The sequence below is a fragment of the Balearica regulorum genome, chromosome 6, assembly GCF_011004875.1.
Source record: "Balearica regulorum gibbericeps isolate bBalReg1 chromosome 6, bBalReg1.pri, whole genome shotgun sequence".
NCBI lineage: Eukaryota > Metazoa > Chordata > Aves > Gruiformes > Gruidae > Balearica > Balearica regulorum.
The window spans coordinates 29,997,689-30,025,545 of record NC_046189.1 but is presented as its reverse complement, the minus strand read 5'-3'; the positions used below and the strand labels follow the sequence as shown (position 1 = coordinate 30,025,545).

At 39.7% G+C, this 27,857-nt stretch overlaps 1 protein-coding gene across 3 annotated transcripts in view; it reads left to right on the top strand.

Moving 5' to 3' along the window:
• The window catches only part of CLASP1 (cytoplasmic linker associated protein 1), a 183,983-nt gene that overhangs the window by 130,775 nt on the left and 25,351 nt on the right, over nucleotides 1–27,857 (top strand). For 2 of the 3 annotated variants that reach the window (XM_075757030.1, XM_075757031.1), the window contains 6 exons: nucleotides 3,117–3,180; nucleotides 4,779–4,942; nucleotides 5,862–5,940; nucleotides 6,925–7,068; nucleotides 19,053–19,196; nucleotides 20,477–20,583. In XM_075757030.1, coding sequence (XP_075613145.1) covers nucleotides 3,117–3,180; nucleotides 4,779–4,942; nucleotides 5,862–5,940; nucleotides 6,925–7,068; nucleotides 19,053–19,196; nucleotides 20,477–20,583 — 702 coding nt within the window. Of the gene's footprint in view, nucleotides 1–3,116; nucleotides 3,181–4,778; nucleotides 4,943–5,861; nucleotides 5,941–6,924; nucleotides 7,069–19,052; nucleotides 19,197–20,476; nucleotides 20,584–25,629; nucleotides 25,747–27,857 lie in introns of all 3 variants that reach the window. The other variant, XM_075757029.1, reaches the window with a different exon arrangement.

Sequence of the window (27,857 nt, the reverse complement as noted above, 5' to 3'; positions counted from 1 at the left end):
AAAATGACTTAGGGTGTGTGTGTTTCAAAGATGAGATCAGACGATACTCTCAGTATGTTGGGTATACTTTGACTCTTTATGAAGGCTGTGTTAGGTATAATTACAGATATTTGTAACTCTTGAGAAATCTTGTATCAGAAACTTGAGTCTCCTATAAATGGTGTAGATTAGAATGTAGAGGGAAGTTTCTTAAGGCAATGAAGTAGGTGGAACAACTCTAAAACTTTGCTTGTGGTAGGAGAGGCAGACCTTTTTCCCTTGTTTAAAGCCAAATAAACCCTTCAAACACTTCTGGCATGTCATACATTAAAACAGATCCTAGAATTATCCAATAGTCATATGGAAACTTCACATGGCCACGGGTCACATTAACAAAAAACAACTGGCTCTCAGACCATAGGCTTTTCACCCTTAGTTTGTGGTGAAAGTATTTGTGAATGTTATCTTCAAAGGCGTCAAAAGATAAACAGCTTGTTTCCAAACAGCTGTGACATTTTTATTTTCCTGTTACCAATATTATGTACCTAAATTATAACCAAGTTTATAAGTGGTTGTTGTGTGGTTTATAGCCTGCCTACTCAGATTTGTGCGACTGTTTCTGTTTTAAAAGGCCTTTGCTGGCTGAAAATATGTGGTGGTTCATGTTAACAGAGTGAATGAAAATGTACAGAGCGCAGGCCTGGGAAGGTTATTTATTCTAGGTGTGTTATTCTAGGACTTCACATGATGTGATGCAGTCCTTAAGTGGGAAGTGCTACAGTTTTTTAATATAGGTCGTTAGAGTCTCTAGATCAGAGATGATTTTTGATGTAGTCTATTTATGAGTCTCTTAAAAGATACTTCCCCCATGTATCCTGTCTTTTTTTTTTCTTATTTTAATGAACTGTCTGGAAAGACTCTGGCACCTTATATACTTGCATGAAAAAGTTGAGTGAGACTTTGATTTTGCCTCAAAGGTGTGTGAGGATTATGACCAAGGTTTTGAGTGCTGTTGGGGATAGTCAAGGGAGCAAATGCTGAAAAGGTTGGGTGATGGGCTATTTATCCATATCAGTAGCTCTTAGCAGAAATGCTAGTAGAATTCAGCTATTGTTTTCAACTCTGCTAGCTGCAGGTTTTGAACTGTACTGCTGTCACTGATCCCTCAAGCTAGCATGTTTACTTAGCTTTGATTTTGAATAGTTTATAAACCTGTCCCAGAAACTACACCCCTGCAGAGTTGTTTTTTTTTAATTTGATACTGGTTTTACTTCTGTAGATGATACTTCCTTTTGGTTTGCTTTTAGTCTGCTTCCTCCTTGGTTCAGGGTTGATCTGATGCCTGTTGTAATGATTAGATTTTATCATCCTGTTTATTCCCACGGCGTCTTGCAGAACATCATCAAGGTCATTAGTCCAAGGGGCAAGTCTGTCTTCTAATTAAACTTGATATCTTCTGTTGTGGTATAACAAGTTTAATAAAAGGTAGTGATGTGGCTAGGTTTTCTTTAGTACTCTGAACTGAAAGATGGCTGATTCTGTGTTAGCTGGGATTTGCATATCCAGAAAGATATGGATGCAGAGTGTTATGGCACTTACCTATCCTCATTGTTTCATACAGCTTCCTGTGGCCTAGTTCTTTAAGGGCTCCCCATAAGGTCTTCTAAATAAAAGAAGGCAAACAAGTCCCTTAAGGAAATATTCTTCCACTGCCCGTTTCAATTTAGTACTTGCATTATCATCTTGGGTCCGTGAGCTTTTAGAAAGAGACGCGCTTATACTTGCTGTCTTCATGTAATGCTTGTCCAGAAAAAAATCACTAGAGTAATAAATAGGAGTTTATTCAGAGAGCTGCAATCTTCATGAAATCAGGAAAGCGTTGCAGAGTAGTCGTTTTGAGACTGTGCAGTCTCATCCTGAATGAAGCTGACAGCTTTTTCCTCTAGATCAAACTCAAGACCATTGTTTTTGTGCCCTTTTAAAATTTGATCAGCCCTTCATGCATAGGTTTGTTTGAAAAAATGTCCTGTGTTAGTTATTAAAAAAAAAGTAACATAACTGCAGAGTCCTAGCATATTCTGGCCTGTTCTTTGAAGCTGATTTTGAGAGATAGGGAGATATGTTGGTGGATTGTAGAATCAACGTCTTTCTGGAAAGAGGGTACCTATAGTCAAGATCTGAATGGCTGTTCGCTGAGCGGTCGATGTGCATTTGACTAGTTGCTCTAATTAATTGTGAAAAATATCTAATTGCATCCATAGTGTGTAGCGAATGTTCCCTAACTGTCTTGCTCTGTTTTTGTTTGCATAGTAAACAAGCAAAACTTCTGCATTCTTTGGCAGTTTGCCTTGCAGGAAAACTAAGGCTTGTATTTTCAATACATTGCAAATAAGAGCTTTGGCACTAAATAGTTCTGTGTTTGACTCAAACTCAATATCTTATGAAAGGGACCTGTACATCATTCTCCGCCCGGCCCAGCATAAAAAGAGCATTACTGAGCAGCTAATAATCTCTTACTAATAGGAACTTAGATTGTCCTTTGATTTAATTATCTTCTGACTTACTAGGTTGCTCACTTATTAATCTGTCTTCTATTTCTGTGTATTTCTCTCCTCGATGTGCCTGCTGTCACTTTGAAGTCAATTCTGGTATCTGTTAATACTAGATGATTCTAGACTGATTTTACTGAAGCAACTGAGAATTTAGACCAAAATATTTATGATTAGTATGCACACAAACAGCATAAAAGTTCTGATTTTACTTGAAAACTTGAATTCCTTGATGAAAGAGACTTGAGAAACCTATTCCTAGGCTGCAAAAGACCCATGTTTTCAGTGAGTCAGCAACCCTGATGCAGGCAGAAATGTGCACATTTCAAGTTGTCTTCTGCAGTCCAGAATATAGAAGAAAATAGAAGCAGCAGAAAATACAAGTGTCTGGCTTAGATTTTAAAAAATGTTTTAGATTTCTTAATGTCCCAACAGTTCAGGCTTTGCCTAGATACAAAGTTTTCAGAAATGTGACATGAGTAGCATTTAAATAAAGGAGGTTAGATCTTTCAGCTGTTAATATTTCTTAGCTTTTTTGCTGCAACTAAATCTTTAGCATTAATATCATGTTCTATTTATGTATTTTAGCCGAGTCGAGTTAAAAAGGCTATGTGAAATATTTACTCGCATGTTTGCTGACCCTCACAGCAAGGTAAGATCACAAAGACTTGGCTCGCTCTCTTACATTACCATGTGTGCACAGTTGACACTGTTCCAAGATGAATGTTTTGTATTTCTACCCCTGCCATCTGCTGGGGAAACTGGCGTTTATAAATCTCCTTAATTTTTCTGTTTTACAATGAAGGGATGTGTCTCAGTCTCTCTTATGTTGCTAGGAACTTGTTACTCCGTGCTTCCCCAGGAGCAGCCTAATGCCTTTCAGATGTCGGCTGCTGGAGCGAGAGGTTCAGTTTTATCTGTACTTCTCTGGGGAGTGTCTTGGTGATGCACGGTAGAGTGAGGTCCATGAAGGGTAATGAGCCACAGTTCAGCATCATGGTCCCTGGGGTTTGTATATTGTGTGCACCTGGGAGCAGTATGGAGTCTCACCAAGATACTGTTCTGGATCTCATAAATAAGTAATGTCTTTAATATAGCCACTTTGCCATCTTTATAACACTGACCTTTGAAGTTAAAGGCCGTGGCATGAATTTACAGATATCTCTTAAAAAGAAGCAGGCTAGGGAATGGGGAGGTTGGGCCCACAGGCATGTTTAGACCCAGGGGTCTTCTGTCGATGGGTAAGGGGGAGCAGGGAGAGGGGAAATGGCAGTTTCCTGCCCTTTCCTGAGGAGGTTTGGTTGAGGGCAGCTGGTAATGGCCGAGTAAAAACATCTGCTGTTGGGTTAAATACAGTTTGAGAAAGAATAAGTTATATAAATATTTGTACTTCAGACCACTTGGGTAAACCAGTTGTAATGAATGGTTGTCAGGAGGAAATCGCCTGGGCAGGCAGAGTTGCCTGACACAGGTCTTGCTCAAAGCGTGCATTTTTGGCCATATTTGTAGTCTGGACCAGCTGTCCCACAGGCCTCGCCAGGTGTGGCAGTTCCTACCTGTAAGGTCTTAATCTTTTGGTTCTCAAAGGTTCAGTATGTGTTATGGAAAGGGGGAAGGTGTAGCTATTTGTTTGCAAAATATTTCCAATTTGTAAGTGATGGTTTATTGCACACTGGGCTCAGGTATGTTCTCTGTGGCAGTGATCTGTCATCTGCACTGCTGTTATTGCCACAAACTCATTAGTTGTGGTGTTAAACAGATGTAAACTGTTACATGTAAACGTATATAAACATAGGTTACTTTCATGAGTGAAGAGACTGGATCTGATCTGAGGAATATAATGTTTTAAGTAACTCTGAGAAGAGATTGTGTTTTAAGAAAATGTAAACTTGCAATGAATGCATCTTATATCTGTTGACAAACTGCATCTGAACAACCAGCCTTGATCACTATGTGTGCTAACGAGTGGTTTGTTTTGTTGCATGGCCTGCTTTGCTGTGGAATTCACAACAGAGAGTAAGTGTATTCTACCCCCTTCCTTCATTTGTTTCATGTGATATTTTAATACAACACATTTTAGAGGTGTCTTGTCGGATTTTTTTTTCCAGACCAAGGTAGTCACTAAAACCATTCATTCATGAAACTGTCTATAACCAAATCATCCTGAAACTCAGATTGTAAACCCCTCCCCTTTGATTATTTTTCTGTAAAGCATGATATTCCTTTTTGTGACACTTGTTTTGTTCATAGGTCTTCAGCATGTTTCTGGAAACCCTGGTTGATTTCATCATCATTCATAAAGATGACTTGCAGGATTGGCTTTTTGTTCTCCTGACCCAGTTGCTAAAGAAAATGGGAGCAGATTTGTTGGGTTCTGTGCAGGCGAAAGTTCAAAAAGCTCTGGATGTCACCAGGTAGGGTACTCAGATGGCAAATGTTGTGGAGGTTTTTGCAGGATTACAGGAAGGCATCTCATGAACATTTCATAAACCCAGTAGTGCTGTGTATTTTGAGGCCTCCATCCTGATAAATACCAGAATAAAGGAGAATAAAGTTGTCACAATATTTCAAGCATTGAATTAAAAAGGCCTGTCTCTTTTCTAAATAGATAACTTTAAATCATAACATTTAAAAAGTGTAACTGATTAATTTTGTTAATTTGGTTTTTCGTGTGCATGTGCTTTGATATCAACTTTCTTTTTGATTATGTATTTGCAATGTTCAGGATATGAATGGTGCTTTACCACAAAGTTGAGAGCATCTTTCATGTGTTCAAACAGCAAATAACAGTAATATCAGGATAAGGCCTTGAATGCTACTGCAATGTGCACACCAGTTCTGTAGTCAATGTCCTTTTCTACAGATGTCCAGCACAGGACACTGTAACAATAAAGTTCAGCTCATCCTGGAAATGGGATAATTAAAAAAGAAGTGGTAGCAATCCAGGAGAAAATAGGATAAAGGAGGAAAAAAGAGGAAAGAAATTAAAACCAGGTATGAAATCTGAGGAAAAGATGAACCAGTGTGCTACTGGAGATAAGGGAAGAAAGCACAGCCTGAACTGAATAAGGAATGGATGGGTGTGCCAAAAGCTGGATGAGTGTACAGAGAACAGATGAAATAACAGTGTATAGAGGTATTGATTTAGCAGGCTTTGGTAGTATTAAATCAATAATCAGCTAGTCCTTAGACTTGGAGTTTCTCTGGTTGATGGTAAAGTTAAGAAGAAAAGCATGATAGGTGCTGAAATATGTTGTGTAAGCTTTAATGTATCAAGCTTAGTCCTGAAAATTTATGTTGTATTACATTTTTGCCTTTGTTTTCTTTGCACAGGGATTCTTTTCCATTTGATCAACAATTTAACATTTTGATGAGGTTCATTGTAGATCAGACCCAAACACCAAACCTGAAGGTCAGTATGAAAAGCCTTTTCACTGAAGCATCAAACATGGTTGTCTTAGCTTGTCACATCAGGCATACTGTAAAGCATAGAACTCATGATAAGAATTAATTGTAAGTACCTCTGTGATATAGAAATGATATTGGCAACTTTGATTAACACTCTTGTTCTCCATTTTAATAAATCTACATATCTTTAAAATAGGACCCTATGACTCATCACAAGTCAGTAAGAGTTGGGCTTTAGGCACACTGGACCCTATTAGAGTAAAGTTTAGACATGGAAAATTCTTCTTTACCCTGGTCTTGGTGGGAAGAAAACCTGGCTATGCAGGACAGAAGGGACCAGACTCAGTCTGCGCAGCTGGGAAGTTGGGACCCTAGTCACACCTTAAGTGCTTGTTGCACAGATCAGACATAGCAAGTGTAGGGCTTTGAGAAAAAAAAATCAGAGCTTTCTGTTACTGAACCCTCCCAAGGGGATGCTGTTATACAGACTGTTTTTCAGGAGGTTGCTGATTCAAGGCTGTAGGAACACTGTAAACTCTGGAAGTCATATGCATTTATCTTCCAGGGACAGGACTATACAGGATGGCAAATGACTTGAGTGTTCTTTCTTCAACCTCCCAAATTTTGGCTCTTTTGAGACTCCAGTATCAGGCATTTGGTTTGAAACAAAAAACTATGTTTTGGCATCTGGAACAACAACTGCGGGTGGAAACGGTGCAGTGGAGTACTCATTTGCTTATGCGAATGCACAAGCAGACATACGTATTTCAAGCCAGTTCTGATGTACCATTCCAGACTCAAAACAGAAAACTTATCTTGGGTAGGAAGCTTCTCTTGATTTTTGAAACATGACATAGAGACATGTCACAGGGATATTTTTTTCCCCATGCGACATAAGTCTTGTCAACCTATGGTAGTATCTGTTTATTCTGGGATAAATCCATCTTTGCCAGCCTATGAGATTAACAAATCCCTTTTCATTTCTCAGGTGAAAGTTGCTATCCTGAAGTATATTGAGTCCTTGGCAAGACAGATGGATCCAACAGACTTTGTGAATTCCAGTGAGACAAGACTCGCTGTATCTAGAATTATAACTTGGACAACAGAACCAAAGAGCTCAGATGTGAGAAAGGTAAGTCAGAATGATGAAGTATTTGCAGTATTGTTCTTCAAAAATAAAACCCTGAAGAAACCAAACCCAATAAATAATGGTCATAAAGGTAATGAAGAAACGAGGGGTTAGATTCTAATTTAAAAAAAAAATGGATTGTGCATACCTTACTGTCCAAATTGCCAGTTCAGTAAAGAAACATTTCTGAAGCATGTCTTTATATATATAATTTTTTTTCTCTAGTAGGTACTTAGCCGTGTGACTTTAACTACTATTACTGTGCAAAAAGAGATCATAGTTTGAAAGTGTGCTTTTTCTTGAGCAGTCTGCAAGTATCTCTAGGTTTTTGTTTATTTAGGTGAAGGCTCTGTGCTTTGTAGACTTGAATGAAATCTAGCACAACTTCTGTGTTATAATATTGTTAAAAGAAAGTAAACAAATCAGTAAGCTGCCAGGGGCTCTCAACTTTTTTCTTTTAAAAGCTGTGTGTTTATTTCAACTTGGAAGAAGTTGACACATTTAGGTCAGGCTGGGTAATACAGTTACCTTGGTCTTTGTCTTGCTGTAGATGCAAGTGTCAGGCAAGCTAAAATGGGGCAGATAGCGATACTCATCTCTCCCAACAGAAAAGTGAGACTTAGTTTTACGTACCTGGCATCTGTAAGACAATTCAAAATTACCTTCTGTTCTCAGCCCAGATGTAGAAATAGATTCCTGTAGGAGTTAAAGGATTTGAGATATACTTGGATTTAAAAAAACCAAAACTTTAAGCATTTCAGAATTTAAAAATTGTATGAGGTTTTTACACTCTACATAAACTTAAAATGTTGAATTAATACTAGAATAACATATTAGTTTATAACTTTGTAAATAAGAAAATTATTTTTGTTATTAGTGATTATTTGATTCTGATGAAAAGATCGCTGGGTATCAAAGGCGCTGCAACTGCAGCGTTATCTGATGGCTGACACAAGGCTTCAAGGCAGCTTTTTGTGTGCATGCTGTTTGCTTTCTGGCATACAGCTGATTGGATCCAGAGAAAAATGTCTCATCCCCTTTTCTGAAGACTTTCTGCAGAGATTATTCACACCAGTTTGACTGAAATTTGCTTCTGCAAAATAGTCTGCCTCAGAAAAAAAGGGTGACTTTAAATCCTGGACTTAGATCTGGAATATGCATTTCCATTTTGATGTTGCCATGTACAAAGTCAGAAAGAGTTAAACGGGCAAAGAAGCTGCTTCTCTGTTACAGTTCAAGTTGCAGACCACCAGCAGAGTAAACTGCTGGAGGTTTAGAGGGAGTTGTAATTAATTTCAGTAGAAATATACATTAAAAAGCAAAATCTCTACATACTGCTCAGCAGAAGAAATATTTCACCATTAGGGGTCATCGTTGCTGCATGCAAAATTGCATGAAGAGGATCTGCAGCAGCTGAAAAAATTGGCTGGAAGCTGTGGGATGTGGGGAGTGGGTGGTCACAGTGCGGTGACCACCCTCTTATCTGTTTCGGAGACTTGCAGAGCTCTGCCAAAACTTCCAGCAAGTGCCACGTGAGCAGTGCCTGGGCAAGCACCTTGGGGGCTGATAAGAGATTACTGAATCTAAATTCTTTCTATTAGACCTGCATGTGACCTGGATTTGCCTCTGATGCCTGTAGCTTTCAAATAAATTATTACACAGTTAAGCTAACTTAGGCTACTAAAAATGAATGCCCAGGTGATCTTTATTTCATCATACCATTGTTGTACTATGATTTTATTAAGAACATAGTACAAACCATGAGCTTTAGAAGAAACACTGCAACAGAGGATTTATAAGCAATCATTGGGTGTTATCTTTGTCAGGACTGTAGTTAACAGACTAATAAATTCATTATGCAGTAACGAACTAGATTATCAAGGGCCAACCCAGAAAGGTGAAATGTTCTGAAGAACACAATTAAAAAGTTAGTCTCCTTTTTTGGAGACTATAACCTGGGAAAAAAGTACCTTTTTTGTATCAAGATGATTCATTTAAGGATCAGAAGATTCTGCCCTCATGGAAGGTATTATGGTGGCCTTCAAGATCTGAGGTTTTCTAAGTGCAAAGCAGACCATGCATTGCAAAACATTGTCACAACCTAAAAATGAAGACAGCAGTTGAGGATATGGGGGAGAGGGAGAAGAACCAATTCAGCCTTCAAATGATCAAAGTACTACACTGTAAAAAAAAAAAAAAAAAAAAAAAAAAAAGGTGTAAAATAAGGTAACTTTTCACTAGAATCTGGATTTGAGACCACCAGTGCAATCATCTCAGCTTCTACAAGCTGATGAGAGCAAACTTTATTTTTAACTTTATTTTTGGTACTGAGGAGTCTTGGCTGGTGTAGTCCAGCCCACGTATACTGCTGCGGTGCGGCTGGCTTGGAATGGCGATGCTGGTGCTCAACTGCTCATAAAGGCAGGGACTTTCTCCCCCAAGAAATGTAGTCCTGCAGCCAGTGTAGTTCTTACCTGGATTTGAGTTACTGAATGCTACCTTAGTGCAAGTAGCATCTGTGTGTGTGTGATGGCCACACTGTTCTGTCTGGATTTTGCCTTTGAGCAGGTGCAGGTACAACAAGCTTGCTCGTGCTGGCAGAGGTATGAGTGACCTCTGTCAGTGGGGAAGGCATGTGGCTGCTGTGTGCACGTGGCAATTAGTCATGCAGACCGGATCCTATGGTAGTAATCAAGGGGTCTGTTTAAGAAATGGATTATATTTTCAGTCAATAATGGGATTATCCTTTTATTAGTGATCATCCGTCCATTACTGCTGTTCACTGTGTGATGGTCATGGAGGTCCCAGCCCCATAGTGTTAGTTAGAAAAGTCAAACAAAAAGTAGCATTTATTCTAAAAACCTTTTCAAACTGAAGGATACAGCTTTATTAATAAACTTTGCATATTCTTATGATGGCTAATTGAGCATGCTTAATGAGCACACTTCACCTGACACCTCACTTGAACTACAGATCATGTTTTATAGCTTATGAAATCAGAAAGGAACTTAAAGGAAATGCTGTTGTGCATAAAACAGTTTATGTTCTCGTATGGAATGATATCTGTAGGTAAACATAAGCTCTGTTATCACAAGAAAAACATTATGTACTTTGAAGAACGTACAGTTGATATTACAGAGTGTCATTGACATAACTCATGATTCCCTCTCAGGGCAGAAACCATTTAAGCTGCTGACAGTAGCCACGAACTACGTATGGTCAAAATTACTGTCAAGTTTTATGTTTAAAATAAGGTGACCTGCAGTGTGTTACACATAAATAGTTGTCTTGTTTTAAAGACTGTTGATACTTATGGGTGTTTACCCTGCATTCAAGTTAGGATTTACTTCCTGTAAGCAGTGCTAGAAGAAAGGTGAAAGATGTTTGTCCTCCATGCTGAACAAAAGCCATTGGGTAGGTCATGCAGCATTGCGTGGAGACTTGGATGGGATGTGGCTCCAGTGCAAGGAGAGCACCTCTTGGTAATTTCCGCACATACAGCTGGCTCCATGCTTTTTTCCCCAAGCAGAATGTATCAATGGGCAGGGCACAGATCAGGATTTCAGATAACTGAGCTGTAATTTTGATTATTCTAGTGTCTAACCTTGCACGATGCACTTGACTTTCCTCTGCCTTTGTTTATTCTTCTCTGTAACAGGATGTTAATTCTACTTTTTTGCTGAAAAATGTTTACGATTTGGTGAAATCCTTTTACAAAAGCCAGTTAATTACCATACAGAAAAGTAACACAAAATGGCAATGCAAATGCTGTGACAACTGGTCTGAGGACATTAAGTCAGTAACTTCACCATGTTATAACTAATATTGCCAGCAAAGTTATTGTGCAATCCTTGCGTAGGTAAAGCGCTTATTGAATTTGGATGACAGGCTTGGGCTCTGCATGGGAAAGTACTTTGATTTTTTGGAAAAGAGCCATCACTTTGAGAATGGAAATTAGAGTGAGGTTTCTGATTTGATTCTGGCCAAAGCCTAAAGAAGCCTCATGTCCAAGGCTGGGGTGAATGGAAACTTTTATTAAACATGAGGGCTCAGCATTTGAGAGAGTGGAGTCGTCCGTGAGGGCACACAGGATCTTAGTGTCTAGGAGGAGCTTGTACAGGCTGAAGGGGAACAAGGCCTTCCAAGGTGAAGGGCCGGTGATGTTGCCCACTGTCTCGTTAATCAGCCAATCTCTGGTCTTAACAATATATAACAAGATCTGTATTGCCTGACTGTCAGTTGGACTACTAATCTCAGGGAAGAAGAAATTTTTCCTTTGTGCCAGATATTCTGCCTGGCTTCTCTGTTGATGAAACATTCCTGCAGTAGTTTTATTTTACAAGCCTGAATGCATTTTTACACGTGATGGGCAGCCTCGTGTCAAGTGTACGTTATGTTCTGCCTTCCACTTACGCAACTGGGAAAACTTTCTTTCAACTGTCCCACTCATTACCAAGTTTGGTCAAGCCACCCTTGAATATAGATGGTAGATTGGACTTGGTAGGAAATTAGAACCATTACAATGAATTAAAAAGCCCAGGAGAGTGCTTGTGTCACTGTGATTTGTATTGAGATGAAGTCCCCCTCAGACTACCTAGAGGTAGCATCCTCCTTGGATCGGCACCACTGGTTTGCAGGTGAAGTCTAGAGGTGTCCAAAGTAAACAAGTTTGGGATCAGATTTTTTTTCCCGAAACTATTCCTGAGTTATACCAGAATATGAGGAAAACTTCAGAGAGAAAGCTGCAGTTCAACAAATTCTTCATATGCTCAAACAGCCGATGAAGATGTATTTACTTCTGTAACCAGTAGTCCTAGATGTCATTTCTCAGAGATATTAATGTTGTCACTTTGATAAGGAAATCATATCTATCAATAAAGCCCAAAGCAAGTTTGGATAAAATATTGCTGTGATGTCTGTAGGAGGACCAGGGGTAGCCAGGAAAGCAAACACTGTTGAAGAAATGAAATTGGGCTCCTTTGCAATCTGATGCCATGAGACCTCTAAAATCTCTCCTGGAGCTTTAATCTTCCATCTAGCATCAGGCTGATTTGAGCAATTCTGGGACAGAAGCTTCACTGTAAAAGCACTCCCAAAGACTCTTAGTGAGCTGAAATGGCATCGTTAATCTTTATTGGTGTTGGGCAATAAACACTGTTGGTCATGGCCTGTTACAGTAGCAGTGGCAAAGAGGGTGTTTGCAAAAATGCTTTTGAATGGCAAATTGTTTTAATATTCCCCAGCCGCAGGCCCTTGCCTTTCTCGGTTGGAGGTTTCTTTAGCACTCTTGCAACATTCCTACACCAGATTTGTGCGTCTCATGGACTCCACGAAGAGCCAAATTATCAGAGAACCAGGCCTTAGGATTTCATTTCAGACTCACGGAGTCTTAAATAGGAGTATGTCTGTACTGCTGAGGTCAGCCTTTTAGCCAAAGGATATTCCTAAAGAAGTCGAACTCAGCGTAAATGCACAGAATAACTCCCTTCAGGCATTTAAACATAGTTAGGAAAAATAGTGTCATACATCAAAAATGGCACTTGGTGGACTTCAGTGTTTACTTGATTTAATGCTATTAGAACAAAAAGGGTCTCTGTGTCCTAGCTGTGTTTCCAAAACAGTAGCTATCATTTTCTGTTTATTTTGAATTTGATGCTAGAGAGCTATGAGAGCCCAAATGTTTTTAGTGTAGGCGGTGTAAGGAAAATGGCTTTTCCCAACATTAGTGGCCAGAAAATCATCATGGGCTTATTGGAAAGATGGTGCTGGGATAAATTTTCTTAAAATTAATCTCTTTGCTTTATACAGCCTTCTCGTATCCTTTGAGTTGAAAGCAGTTTGTAACATAAGCACACTTTCTCAGTTTGCTTGAAACAGTGAGAGCTAGTGCAGGCTAATAGGACGTAAGAAGAAATTGCTTCACAATGTGTATACTCATGCTTATATTATGTGTCTGTGCACAATATGTTTGTGTGTACATGCTGTTTATATAAACACATGCACCCCTACGTAGGTATAGGTGATGTATCTATTTTGAAAACGAGATAAGAGGTGATATTTACATGATGCACTGTAGAGCCATCCAATAAATAGACCATAGGCTGTTTTCTTTGCACTGTGATGGATAAGTCTACCATACTTATTCTAGCATTTTGAAACTCTGTGCAGATTAAAGTGCATGTTTTCATTACAAACCATCTTACTTCAGAAGCTTTTCTTCTTTCTTAGCTTGTACGTGGTAACTTCCCTCCTCAGAATTCAGACTTATATCATGCCAGGTTTATAATAAAAGTTTCTCAGTAGTTAATGAAATGTAACCTTTGTTTCTAGTCCTGAAACCTGTTTTTGCAAAAACACCATTTTTTAAGGAGCAAAGTTACTCAGAGCAGCCTTCATCAGCTTTGACTTCTGGGGTGATATCTAGCTCTCCAGAAATAATGAACATTTTTGCCATGATCTTTGCTGCGCTCAAGTCACAAAACAGCAGCACCCGTAAGGAGTTGTAATCCGTTATAGAACAGTAATCCAAATATGTGGTGATTCAGTGCTGCATAGTTTTTGCTGGCACTTGTTTGAGATGCCTTCGGCACATGCAGTGCAACCATCCATGACTTATAAAAGCCTTTCATGGTATATTTGGTGCTGTATAAAACACAATAGCAATGTGAGTTTAATATGTACATGAATTCTGTATTTAAATCTGTTAAATTCTTCCTTTTCAGGATGTAGATGTAAGCATCATATTCTAATAGAAGTCTTTTGGGAAACCTGTGTGTTTTAAAAACTTGTGCTCAAGCGAACATGCTTAGATTATGTACAAACTGATGAAACCGTTGCGCTTCATGTTATCATATCAGTAATGTGGGTGTCCGTATTCATCTGATCCTAGACCTGAAAAAGGAACAAGCAGGAGGTTTGGTTTGGTAGATAGTTTGTTAGCTTAGTGCCAGCTAACACTTAATTGTCTGCTGGAAAGTACACTTAAATAACGCTTGTTTAGAGCCTGCAAACACTCTCAGTAGATGTGAATTAATTAATTAAACACAAGCTATGTTCATCGGAGAATTGTGTTGCCCTATGTCAGTGTGTGCTAATACGAGCTGCCTAATGTGTCACTGCTGCCTCTCGATCTCAGTGGATCTGTATTTGATCTGCAGTTTAGTATAATTCAAAGTGACATGAGAGAGTGCGCTTCTCCGTTCTAGTGTGCCTTAAGTTATTAAAACTTAGACTGGATGGTGAAATGAATGATACATACAGAGTATGATTATGTTTGTCCGAAGTGAGAAGATGGTAGTGTGGATCTTGCCCAAACAAATCACATGATAAAAGGCATTTGTAGACAGTAATGGTCTATCAGACTGATGCCCGAACTGGAGTCAGAAGTTTGCAAGTTCTTAACTGCTTCCTCTGAACTTAGAGATGTCTGTGAGGATCGGTGCGGACAGATGGAGGAACCTATTCCCCTACTCCTGGCTGGCCACATGCAAGTGCCATTTCAGTGCAGCACTACCTAGGCTCTGCACTTCAGCAGAGGTTTTCGAGTGGTTATGGAGGCCATCAGGAGGTTGCCAAAGCAAAGTGGTGTAGGACTAAGAGATGTCTGTAAGTCTGAGTTGTGGCTGAATTTAATTTTGTGTCAGTGCTGCCCTCTGCTGAAAGGAATGCTCTTCTGGTTAAATCAAATAATAATGCTTTTTTGTTTCTTGAAATTAAGCAACTTATTAAAACTCTTCTGCAAAAAGATATCATGTGTACTGTTAAGATAATTTAGTTGAAATCTATGCTTTCTCTAAATAATATCAACTTCCCTGTTTGTCAAACCCAGACTATGCATAGTTGGGTGGGTGAGGAATTGCCAGCTAGGACAACTACAGCTTCCTCAGGGCCCGGTGAAGGAAACTTGGAAGAGAAATGTAAACAGGTAGACTGAAAGCCGTGTGCACTAATCACACTAATCATGTTTGCAGTCTCAGCTCAACTGTCTAGCTGTGTAAAGAGACCTTGACTGGGAGCCTGAAAAAAAGCGTGTCTGTCTGAAGTAATTTTTTGCTTTGGTGTGCTTTTCTGTTAACTCTGCTGTTGTAGTCCCTTGTAAGCAATCAGGGAATGAGGCCCTCTCCTTTTATGGGGCTGCCAGTGTTGTGAGCCCATCACCAACAGAAGTTTGAGTAGCTTGAAAACTGCTTTTATATAGCTCAGGCAAGTAGCTGCTTATTCTGCTTGGTCTATTGGACCAGTGACAGCAGCAATCATAAAGCACTTGTGTTAAGCTTAGGTCACTGACCACATTTCCTCTCTAAAATCAATGGATTTTTCCAGTCAGCCTTGATGCTATTGCTTAATGAGCCCAAGCCATTTCACAGAGACTTTAATGTAAGTCAACCAAGTTGCAGAGGCTACAGATTTTGATAAATCTGTCCAACACCCGCTGTCTAGGTGAAAACAAAAACCAAAATCTGCGAAAGCATTTGTGTGTCCCTTTAGCAGCTGACTCTCTTGAACAGCATGAATTGCATTGACCTAAGCGTGAAACTTTGGGAGCTGCTACCAGCTTGTGGAACCTGATCCCTCGCTGCATTGTTATAAAGAAAATAATGAAGTTACATAAGTGATCCTTTGCAAATGATTCAAGAACCTGACATGGAGCCAGACCCCCTCACTAGCATACTCAGGCTCTGAAGTCACTGGAGTTTCTCCAGCTCAAGCCAGCAGAGAACTGCTTCATTATGATTAGATAATCTGTAGGGTCTATGTTATATGTCAGCGAAAGGAGATGGATTAGTGTTCCACACTAATGGTACAGGGACACAAAGGCAAGGGAAAATTCAGATATTACTCTGTCTTCATATCATCAAGCACAAGTGTTGCATGGAGAATGTACATTGTTTGTTGTGAAATAAGTTTTTTATTGTTGTTTTAAATTTATCTACTCCTTGAGTAATCTCTTGAAACAAGGGCCAAGATTTTCAGAAAAGACCAGTGATTCTGAGATTATGAAAATGTCCTCTGGTTTGTCACAAGCTGAAATCCACAGATTTAAAACTCTTAGAAACGTTATCTAGACACAGAGATGTCCTTTGACTAGATAAATGAAACTTAGAGGCTTATCAAATGTGCCCAGATCTAACTGTTAGGTGTAGAAATGCTGTTCCTGATGCTCTTCATTACTGAAATAAAATTAACTACATTAGAACTGAGAAGTATTGCAAGTGTGAAACTTGGAGCATGTTATAAATGTGATTTCAAGCTAGCACAGACCTTCTAGTTCTTGAGGTCAGTGGTAACAGTGTTCTTGACTTCTATGGTAACAAGGACCAAGACCTTTGTGTGTTAAATCTTAAGTAGGAAATCATGGCTTTTGCCTGAAGTAAACCTAGAAGTGTAGTTGGATGGCTGAGGACTATTTAAAAAGAACACAGCCAAGGTTGACCCACGTAGCTCTAGTGTTGCTTTTGAGAGCTTTACTGGAGCAGTGCTCCCAGGCTGCAGTAGTACTTAGCTTTATTTCAAAAACCGTAGACTACAGGTCTGCTTTCTTTCAGGCCACATAAGATTGCAAGCATTGTGAGTGACTGTTCAGCAGTTCATTCAAAGCCCAAGAACCTATTTGCAGGCAACAGCAAAGCCACCGAAGAGCACTGGGTACGCAGAACACTGGCAGACGCTCCTAAAGACAAGCTGTATTTTGTGCAAAGAGGGAGAGTGGACACAGTCCTGTTTTCATTAAAGCCAAAACAAAAAAGTGGAACAAAATTTCAGTGACTTCCCTCAGATACTCCTGTAGCACAATGTCTGTGCTATCAGTGTTAGTGTGTCAGGGTTAAACTGTGCCGATTAGATAACTCTCTGCTTCGAAGTGAAGCCACAGGATCAAAGTCCCTTGTGGAGCTTTGATGAAGACTTTACTCAGATCTGTGAGATGCATCTTAGACCTCTCTAGCACACAAGAAAGGTGCTTCCAGAATCTCACATTGTAGAGTGTGTCTGCTCTCGCACCTGTTTTGCCCTGTTTATGTAGGAAGTCTCCAAGGATGACCTTATTTCTAACCCATCGATGGGAGATAGTGGGACAAAGGTATCTTAAATCCTTTCCCACCTCACTGTACCTTGGCACCTACTGACGTACCACTTGATATCTCCAGATATTATAGTCTGAGCAATCTCTCAGCCTAGGAAACCTTCTTGATCAATTTTTCTGGGTTTTTAGTCTCAATGAATATGCCATCTGTTTGTTCTGACACAGAAGATCTGCATGTCCACTTGCTAACCACCCGGGATATGATGCATGCCATTCACAAATGGGAATGTACTTTGGTATGACTTGTCATTTTGCGTTTAGTTCAACATGCAATTGTTGTTCTGAGATCTCTTGTTTGCAGTAATATTTTTATTACAGAAGATACTATGCTGGTGAAAACTTAAAAGCTCTTGGATCAAAATGGACAGAAATACATGACCTTGTTGGATACCAGGCAGGCTTCATGGCAGAGTTGCCCGAAGCTTCAGGTCAGAGGAGAGTAGAGTATGGAGTTAAGACAGCCATGGGGAACACTATTTCCCCACTTCTTTCATCCTTAGATCCTTAGTGTGAAGTGAATGAAGACATGGTGTTGCTTCCGTTCAAGTCAGTGAAAGTTTTGGTAGGAGGCAGCATGATCCATCTGGAATGAAGAGTCTGAAGACCTGTTGTTCACAGCAGTCCTTGGAAGCCCATTGAGTGTTGTGTGCCTCAGTTTCTTTGGCCATAAGAAAAAGATGTTACCAAACTTTCATGGATGGAAAATGTTTTTATATACAAAGCTGTGTTACTGCAAATTGGGCCTAATGAACAGAAGGAACTGTATAGCTTGAATTGCATTTTGCACACTGAAACAATGAGGTACTTTGATTCCCCTCCACTATGAAAGGGTTTTTGTGTGACCAAGTTTATCATCTGCTGAAGGATTCCACTTCACAGGGAACTGCAGATACACTTAATTATTCCAACTTTACAAACACATTACTTAATAAAAACTCCTTCGTTGAATTGATGAGAACAATGAATGTACAGTTATTGCCACAGCAGTGAATTATATTTTACCCTCTTTAAAGTTATTTTTCATTTTAGTTTTAGAAAGTTCCTGAAGGGGTCAAACATAAGTGTCTGCTCTTCCTAAGCCTGTTTGTATGCCCTTCCAAAATAAGGGCATGCATAGCTTTGCTTCTTGCTTTGTGAGCCTAAGCCACTGCTTTGTTATCCACGTGTATTTTGGAGGTTGACGTGTCAATGGCTACACACCCGCTGGAGAAGGTGGTGCTGCAGATCATCAGAGGTCCTTCATCATTGCTTCGTGTTTATTGTTCTTTTAATGTTTTTTTATTTTTGTATATTTTCAAGGCAAAGACGCGGGTGGGGGGAACCCAACCAGAATTGGTACAATCCATGTGGGTTGTATGCTGCTGGGGAAGTCTAGTTAGGAACATGTGATATTAATTACTCTTGCAGATCTGCACTCTGATTTATTCTGCTTCCATTCCCACTTGATTCCATTGTCTTAGTGCAGGATACGCAGAGCTGTATCTGTGTAAATGGAGTTAGTGGAGATCCTGTTCTGGCAGCTATTCTTCCAGGCAGATAGGGCAAACCCTGTCCAGTGAAATTAATGGTAAAATTCTCAATTGTTTCAGTGGTACCCTGGTTTCACTTATTAAATTTGGGGAATCTGGTGGGATTTAGCCTGTCCGTGGATGAGAGAAAGCTGGTTCTCACCATCCCAGTAGATTATCCCCTTGAGATGGAGTCTTCTGTTGCTTAAACAGCCTCAGTGGTGAGACTTAGAAGGAGAGGTGGGAAAACAGAGGAAGGAATATGTAAAAAATTTGTCTAGTATGGGAATCTTCTTTTTGAATGAAATGCACATAATATACTGTAAGAATTTTTACCAACAGAATGCATACTTTTTTTGAAGAATAAAAACTGATGGTCTTTTCTTTCTTCTTTTTAGGCAGCACAAATAGTCCTGATTTCTCTCTTTGAATTGAACACTCCCGAGTTTACCATGTTACTTGGTGCCTTGCCAAAAACATTCCAGGATGGTGCTACCAAGCTTCTGCACAACCATCTCAAGAACTCCAGTAACACCAGTGTGGTGAGAGGCCCTTATCCTTGCAAACAGCAGAGCCCCAAAGACAGCAGCTCATTGATAAGCTGTTACAGATGTTCAGTAGCATGAATTTCTTTAGCAATATGGCAACAGAGGCTTCTGTTTGATGTTGCTGTTATAGGGACCATTAACCAAAAAAAAAATCGGGTTATTTTTAAATTTAACATAGTCTTAACCCGTACAGATTAAAAAAAAAAAAAAAAATCAATATATTACTGAGACACTCATGAAAGTTGGTGGGGTTTGTGCTTTCAAGTCGGTGCTTTTGGAAATCCTGCCAATAATGAACTTTTGGCTAAAACAGAGATCCTGATAACGTATATTTTTTCTGGGCTTACCGCTACTATTGAAAGCAGTTTAATAACAGATATATTGTCTACTAAGAAGCTTGCAGGATCTTTGATGTGACCTACGAGGTCTCCTCAGTCTACACCTATTACATTGTTTTAGTTTTACATGAAGCTCTTACATATTTTTATTTCTCTGTAGGAATATGTTGTTAGATTATTTAGGTGTGCTTCTAAACTTCTTTTCCCCCTGCAGAGCAGCAAGGATTTAGGGTATTTTTTGTCTTTTTCATGTGGAAATCTCGTGAAACTTGCTGGCATTTGCACCTTCCTATCTTTGCACTTCCATATGGACAAGTAGACTTTTGTGTGAGGTGGAACTGCAGCATTAGGCTTCCAGGCAAACAGATTGGATTCTCTAGTACTGTCGACCTTGCGCAAAGACAGTCAGAATTGGGAGCAATTTCTACTTATTTTGCTATGGTATAAATGATTGTGCAGGCCAGTGGAAAAATGATAAGTTAGATTGCTTACTTATGCTCGTAACAAGCACAGTCAGAATGCTTTAGACAATGTGGAAAATAGCTGCATAATTAAATCGCTAAATTGCCAGTGTAATGGTCTGCATACTTTGGAGCCTGGAAAATAGTATCTGAGAAGCTGAGTAACCTGGTGGATTGATAAACCATTTTTCTGGCAATATTTGCAGGCTGCATGTGTTGCACAGTTAAAATTGCAGGTTCTGTGCATTGTAGAAAAGAGTATATGTGCTTTCTTTATTCTCAGAGCTGTACCTTCAAGAACATATTAATGACTGCGTGAATCATGGCTGCAGATTTTTAGGTCAAGAGCTAGAACCAAAACTGTACTAAGCTTGTCTAGTGCAAACAAAGGCAATATTTGGACCTGTTGTTGTTGCGTACTTCTGCCTGTGCATTGCAACGCATTGTTAATCTCTGTTTTCTACGTCTGTGCCAGGGTTCCCCCAGCAATACCCTTGGTCGAACTCCTTCCCGGCACTCCAGCAGCAGAACCAGCCCATTAACTTCACCTACCAACTGTTCCCATGGTGGACTGTCTCCAAGGTAATGTAGCAGGCTAATTAAACCACTTGCAAAATAGTAAAGGATTTCAACACTGAGTGTGCATTTGCAGAATATGACTCACTTTGAAAGCAAAAACAAGACCAAAAGTTTACAGTAGATTGTTCCAAAGGAACAAGGTTTGAACACGATAATACATGGTTGGTGATTGACTTCAGTGTTCCAGTCCTCATGTTACCTGTGTAATCTTAATGTCTCTTCTTATAATATTAATTTTCTTCTATAACTAGGCCTTCTCCAGAATCACATTTGTGAGTTCAGTAAAGGCAATATTAAATGGCAGCATTAGAAAGAGGTCTTGTTGAGGTTGCAAATATCACAAAGTATATGGTGACTTTCAGGTCAAGGGTTTGAGATTGTGTCTATTTTTTAGGTGTACCTTTGTGATCAGTAATTCATCTAACTGTAGCACAGTGCTTGTGCTGCTGAGAGAAGTACTGAATCTCCCGTTCCCCTCTTCTGCTTTGTGAGGATGCAGAACAAGCAGAGGTGGTGACTGTGTTTCAGTGTTGAATACCTCGCAAATCACCCTCCTGGCTGCTCACCAGCAGAATGGTGGCCTGATCCTTTGGGCAGCAGTTCTGTTGCAACCAGGTGTTTTTCCGAAGCTGTAGATGCTACCCTAGAATATATTGGTTCACTCCAAAACCTTTTATTGAGCAAACATGGACTCTTGGATATTGGGAATGCGTGTGTTTTGCACCATAAAAACTTAGAGCAGAGGAGATAGGAATTTAAACAGTATGCTCTGGGGCCATAGAAATATTGGAGGAAAGTATTAGGTTGTTACCTAGACAGACTTTGTTTCATGCTGGGAAAGCTTAAAAGCTGCTGTTCTTGTCTGCCTGCCTGCCTCTCTATAGGAGGTCACTTCCCTTTGTCAGCAAAGAGACAGAAGAGGAAACATGTTGGGTGAAGACTGCAGTTCATAGTCCAGTATAGTAATTTACCCTGAAATCTATTGATCAGCCCTGTTGTGACTTGCTAAACCCTGTCTGGAGGGATGCTTAGACATGGGAGTTCCCATGTGTCAGGAAAAACACAGGCTTTTAGCCTTAATGAGTAGTTACGCTAATTCCAGCAGCATACGAGGAGCACATGGGGCTTCCTGAGAAAATTTTGGATATCTAAATACATCTTTGTGACCCCTAAATCTGCTGTAATCCAAAACTAGACTGAGAGGTTGCAAGCCAAGGTCAAGTTGCCTATTACAAGTTTTTTCAACAAAGGTTACATTAAGAAATTAAGCGGTAGAATTTCAGGGGAACGGTTCCAACTATGTTGCTTCCTTTTTGACTAGTTTGAGCATTGTTGCCCTGCTGATTTCTGTCATGGGGAATTATAAACTGAGATATGTCTCTCTGCTGTTACATTGTGGCTTTGGCCACACCTGCATGTGGCACCTATTTTTATAAATCCATGACTTTTCCATGCTTTTTGGGTTTTGCCATTGGGACACAACTTGTTTTGCCACTTCACTCACTGCTTTTCAGTTTGTCTTTGCATTCTTCTCACCTTTTGATGTCAGGATGCATGTATCAAAATGTTGATTAAAGCATTCAGTGTACACTTCATGCTTTGTTGTTGCTGTTGTTTTCTAGCATTTTGGGTTTAGGAACCAGAGGGTTTTTTTCCCATGCAATATGTTCTCAAGGAATAGTTAGAGAAGGCATGTCATTCAGAGCATTCTGCCATTAAGTTGTCAAGACCAAAACTGCCACCGATGCAGTGGTCTAGGAATTTCCTTTAGAAAACAATCATTCCTTCAGTTTTCTTGGAGATGTTGATCCAAAAAACTTAGGAGTCTTTTCAAGAAGTGTGTCCTGTTTCTTGGCTGGATGTGGTTATTCAAGAGCGATGTTACTCTTCAATGATAGGTGAACATGGAAGCTGCTGTAAAAGCTCTTTAAAATATTCAGGGGAGTTCTACTTTTTTTGGTGAGTGACCTCTGAGCGGTAACAGTAACCGCAGATTTTTACCATTTGCAGAAAAGGCGGTGGCAAGTACTGCAAATCAGTGGCAGTAGTTTCTGATGTTCTGCTGGACTGCATCCTTCTTGAAAATGTCTTGTGTAGCACAGTTTTTGAGTATAGTCCCGACTTGCAGAACAAGGGAGAAATTAGCTCTGTTTCTGAAGAGTACGTGTTGTCGTCCTGCTTTCAGAAAAAAGGCTTTGGAAGATGTGCTAACAAATAATGGGAAGTAGGGTACGCTGCAGTATTGCATTTGTTGGTATAGATGCTTCTGTGTCATGTTTCCATTACAAATGCTTGTCATTTGCTATTCATCAGTGGTGTAAAATGTCACTTTTCTCTCTATAAACTTGGAAAATGAGCATGCCCGAGTCACTCTGATAGCAGTGTAGAAGGATAAAGACTCCCACAGTTTCTCTGTGTAGCCCTTGTCTGAAATTTGGCTTGACTTTACATTTTTACGATACCTATTGCCAAAGGGTTGTGCTGAGGTTGTGTTTGCCCGTCGCTTCCTGGGGCGCTCCGTGTGCGGGCCCTGCTTACCTTGTCCGTGCCGATGTCTTTTACAGGCAGCCTGAGTGCAGTCAGTTGAAGGATTCTCTCCAGTTCTTAACGCCGACTTTGGTTTTGAAGATTAGACTTTCCTTTGAATTTTTTCTTGATGCACAGATTGGAGGAATCATATCTGGAGATGTGTATGGTTTGGGGGCTGGGATATGTGTAGAAAGGATACTTGGAGTCCTGTGACAATATAAAAATGCTACTAAGCATAGCTGCTTTCCCATATTACTAATGGTTTGTGGACAATATCCTCAATCAGCAAGGCTTCACTGATACTGACTTTCTATAGTATGTATACCATTGCCCTTAGGTCACATTACTTCTCTTATATTGTTGCCATCACAGCTGAATTCCAGATGACTGATCTTTTTTGTGTGTGTGTGTATTTGTGTGTACATGTATTTGAGCTTTCTGGATAGATTTTGAATGTTTTGGTTGAACTGGATTTTGCTGATGGAAACAGCTGATTTGCCTATCCAGATGATATCTGCTTAAGTATCCCCTGATGTTAGTGTCTTCAGAAGGGTAACTTTCCGAAGGTGCTTTCAGGGCAGAGTCCTTCCTTCTCCTGCTTTCATTTGCTCCATCCAGTTCTGCTTCATGATCACTCAAACATATCCACTGCATCTGTATTACTTCTGTGTTTGTACCTGCTTTTTTTTTTTTTATCGACACAGTTTTAGGTTTTGGGGAGAGGAGTTATGGAGGAAAGAGGTGCTTTCTGAAGAAAAGTAGGGGAGGGCACTTGGAAAGACTGACAATAATAGGAAAAAAAACCAAAACCAAACAGACTTCTGACTGAGGGGAAAGAATGTTTCCTGGGCTCTGCTCAGATGAATGGCTTGAGTTTGTGTTCAACAGTCTTTTGAGATTTAGTACCTAATGTAGTATGACAAGAAGGAAAATACTACGTTGTGAAGTCCTCATTTGTAAGAATACCATTCTGACTGGCAAATGAACTTCCGTAAACTTAAATGTTACATTCAGGTTGTGAAATTTTCACCTGGAATTCTGTAGGAATATTTGAAGCGATATCAAATGAATAGGTTTGCCCTACTATTTTTGCCCTTATTAGAAGCTCAGAAACTTGTGTGTAGTTCCAATTATTAAAAAAACCCAACAAATTTAGTCCTTCAAAGATCTATAGAGGAATAGATAATTAAATAAATTAGAGGCTAACAACTTTATTTGGCTATGTAAGTTTATGTGCTTGTTTTTTCTCTGACAATAGAATATGCCATTAAAAATAAAATTTGACGGTTTCAGTATCAAGTTGAGCAAGGCAGGGCATGGAAAAAGAATTAAAATAAGCCACCCACCTTACTCAGTGAGGACAAGTCTGCATTGTTTGGTGGCCTGTTTGCAGGTAGGTGAGACCTGAGCTGCGAGACTTCCGATCAGCGGTCTTGGGTGTCTGGTGTATTTCCGTAATAGTTACATGCAATAGCTATGGGTTTTGATTGCTGGTTAACGAGTGTTCAGACAGAGTTTTCAACTGGCTTTGCTGCTGTTTGCACTGGAGCAATTCTTGGCTTGTTTGCCACTTCTGATCTTGCACTTGTGTTTACCCAAATGTGACTTTGAGACAGTGTATTTAAACTTAATAGAAACAAAGTGGTGTCCTGAATACTCCACCAGCTCAAGCATCTATATTCTCATTTAGAATATGATTTTGAAAATCTGTATACCATCAAGGGAAGAGAACAAAAGCAAAGCTTAGACAAATTGGCGCAGGAGTGGATGCCTTGACCCATAAGTGCGGGATCAAACAGTAACCGGGAAGGGTTTGTGGAAGTTTGAGGAGCAATCTGAATCAACTTAGAGACTGGTTTCATCCAGTCTTTCCAGGTTTGTCTGCCGAGACCTGGGCCAAGTCCCCAGTTTACATGATACTTTGACACTCTAGACTGACTTTCACTTGCTGCATATTTGGGATCAGGTTGAATCCAGTGAAATAGGATCAGATCTTAAGCCCTGCAAAGGTTTGCTGATTGCGTAGGACCCGATTGCAGGCTCTCATAGAGATGCCAGGAGCCAAAGTCGACCAGCTACCTTCTGGGTGTGTGATTTAAAAAAAAAAAACCAAACAAAACCCCATCAATTCCAAATTTCCTTTCTTCCGGGGAAATCCTGTTGCTCGCGAATACCTGCTTAGAGTTTGAATATAGATGTGTGGTCAGGAATTACTCAGAGCATTAAGAGTTGTTTATAGAGACTATATTAATTTGTAAAATTTTCTGATTACTACAAGCAGGGACTATTTTTCTGTGAACCATATAATTGTTAGGAATAAAAGTGGAAATGAATACTAAAGGCCAAAACAATGACTTATGGGGCTCAATGGAGTATTCTTAATTTTGTTTCTATTAATTTTTTTCTCTCTCTCCAAGGAAGCATGACAGCACTAAGCCACTCAGATTATAGTTTCTTTTTTTTTTCTCCCTCTCCTTTCTCTGTTTTTTCTCTCTTTTGTTTCTCCTCTGATCACGGCAGTCGGTTCTGGGGTTGGAGTGCAGATGGGCTGTCGAAGCACCCCCCTCCCCTTTCTCAGCCTAACTCCATCCCCACTGCTCCTTCCCACAAGACTTTCAGACGCTCTTACTCTCCCAGGTAACAAGCTACCTGTTAAACCAACTTGTCTGAGGTGTCACAGTATTATTTACCTTTCACACTGTGGGATTTGTTCAAATGTGGGAAATGATTTGCAGAGGCTTTGGTTGGAAAAGGTAAAGAGATGATGATAGCTTTCAGAGAGCAAAGGTGGCAGGCAGCCGCTTGCTCACTGCTTGGGGAAGATGTGGCATGCAAGTGGGGGAAAAAAAAAGTGGATTTTTCCAGATTCTTCCTCCCTGCCAGGTTTCCTGAACTGATACATGTTTCACAGTTGGTTTCCAACGCAGAACACAGTTGCTGAGCACCTTCAGCAGGCACTGGTAGCGTTACGATAGTACAGGCAAGGTCTTCCAACTTGGCTACGCCTTACCAAAAGATTTAGAGGTTATTGATCACTAATTTTGACCATCTCTTCCTCCTCCTGTGCCCTCATGTTTTGTTCCAATCTGCATACAGATCTTTAATCAGGATACTGGACTAAAGCTGTATACTGGTTTTAATCAAAACTGCCTTCTGAATACAAATCTAATTTGTCAGACATCTATGTTAAATTCCTTGGATTTTTTTTTTAAGTTTATATCCTGACAACGGGCTTTCTGTAGATGTGGTTTCTCCTGACTTAAATACACCTATTACCTGAGAAAGGACTACATACAATCTTTCCTTGAAGCAAGAAGTTCCTAACGAAAAACTGTTTAAAGAAGGGGGCTTAAAATCTGTGAATCTGTGGTGTCTGAGAGAGAAAATAGAATCCCATAGTCCATACCTCTATAAATACCTGCAGAATTAAAACTTTAAATCAACGTTCTGACTCTTCTAGGACACTGAGATACCTGTGGAAGAGATCCATATTGATTTTTGGAGGTAAACTAGTTGAGAATTCTTTTCCTCCTTTCATTAGCTGACACCAAGATTTGGAATAATTCGATGCATATTCCAGCCCAGAACCTGAAAGTGGGTTACTGTGTACTGCTTGAGGATGCTAAACTGTTGATTACTTACATGTAGTTTGGATTGGAAACTGAATAATAGTTTATGGAAGTAAAATGTGTTTTATGTAAGACTGGAAAACTGCCAAATTGTGTCTTGATAAACTTGTAGAGAGCTGCATTGTTTTTAGTGCAGCAGAAGATGGAAAATAATGTTGTGACATCCCTAAACACTGCTCATCTCTACTCACTTCTTACTCATCCTGTGACTTTCCTCTAGTTTTCTGCATGGGTCAACTTTTTTCCTTTTGTGCTTTTTTTTTTTTTCCTGAAAGGTGGGTGTAGTTCCATTTTATTTTTTTATTCCCCCCATTGTGTTGTCTGTGAAGTATTCCAGCACACATACTGTTGATAGATGTGTGTGTTCACGTGTTGAGCTTCCGTTCATGTAGAACACAGCCATAATATGATCTCCTACACAGGCTTACTCTTGACATACGAAATCACTGGATTCTTTAGGTTTTTATTAAAATGTGGTTTTTGCTTTGAAAAATGCATCAGATCGGTGGCTCTTTGTTGAGAAATTGCCTGAGTCCTTTAGCATTGCAGAGTCTGTACTTGGATCTATTCTTTGGTAGCAGTGAAGGGCAAAATTAATCCCTGAGGAAAGAAGTGATGATTTTAGCAGAAGATTTAGTGTCAGTATATCTGTGATTTTTCTCATTTTTTGCCATGGATTTCATTGTGTGACCTTTGGTAAGTCATGTCATCTCTTGGTGTGAGTACACGGGGACAGTCACATGTATACATCTCGAATGGCAGTTTCATTGCTCATTTAAGGGGTTCCCCTTACAATATTTAAGAACTGTGAATTAAACATGCTTGAGCTCAAAATTAACATTTCCACAATCATATGAAACAAAGGTTGTCCTATCCATGCCTGAGACTTACAAAGAATCTAAAACCTGCCTTCACTTTTGTCTGGAAAGCTGTCACAGTGCATTAGTGTCATTCAGCTGTTCGAAAAGCCTTAAATACTTTGACTGCTGTAGGTTTATAAACAGCTTTTGTTTCCTGGTCTTGTTCTGTTCTTTAAGCAGTTTCTCTTTCTTCCTGGCCTGACAGACACTGTTCAAAGTTGGGGAGTTTTTCTTTGATTTCTTTGCCAGAATAGATGGT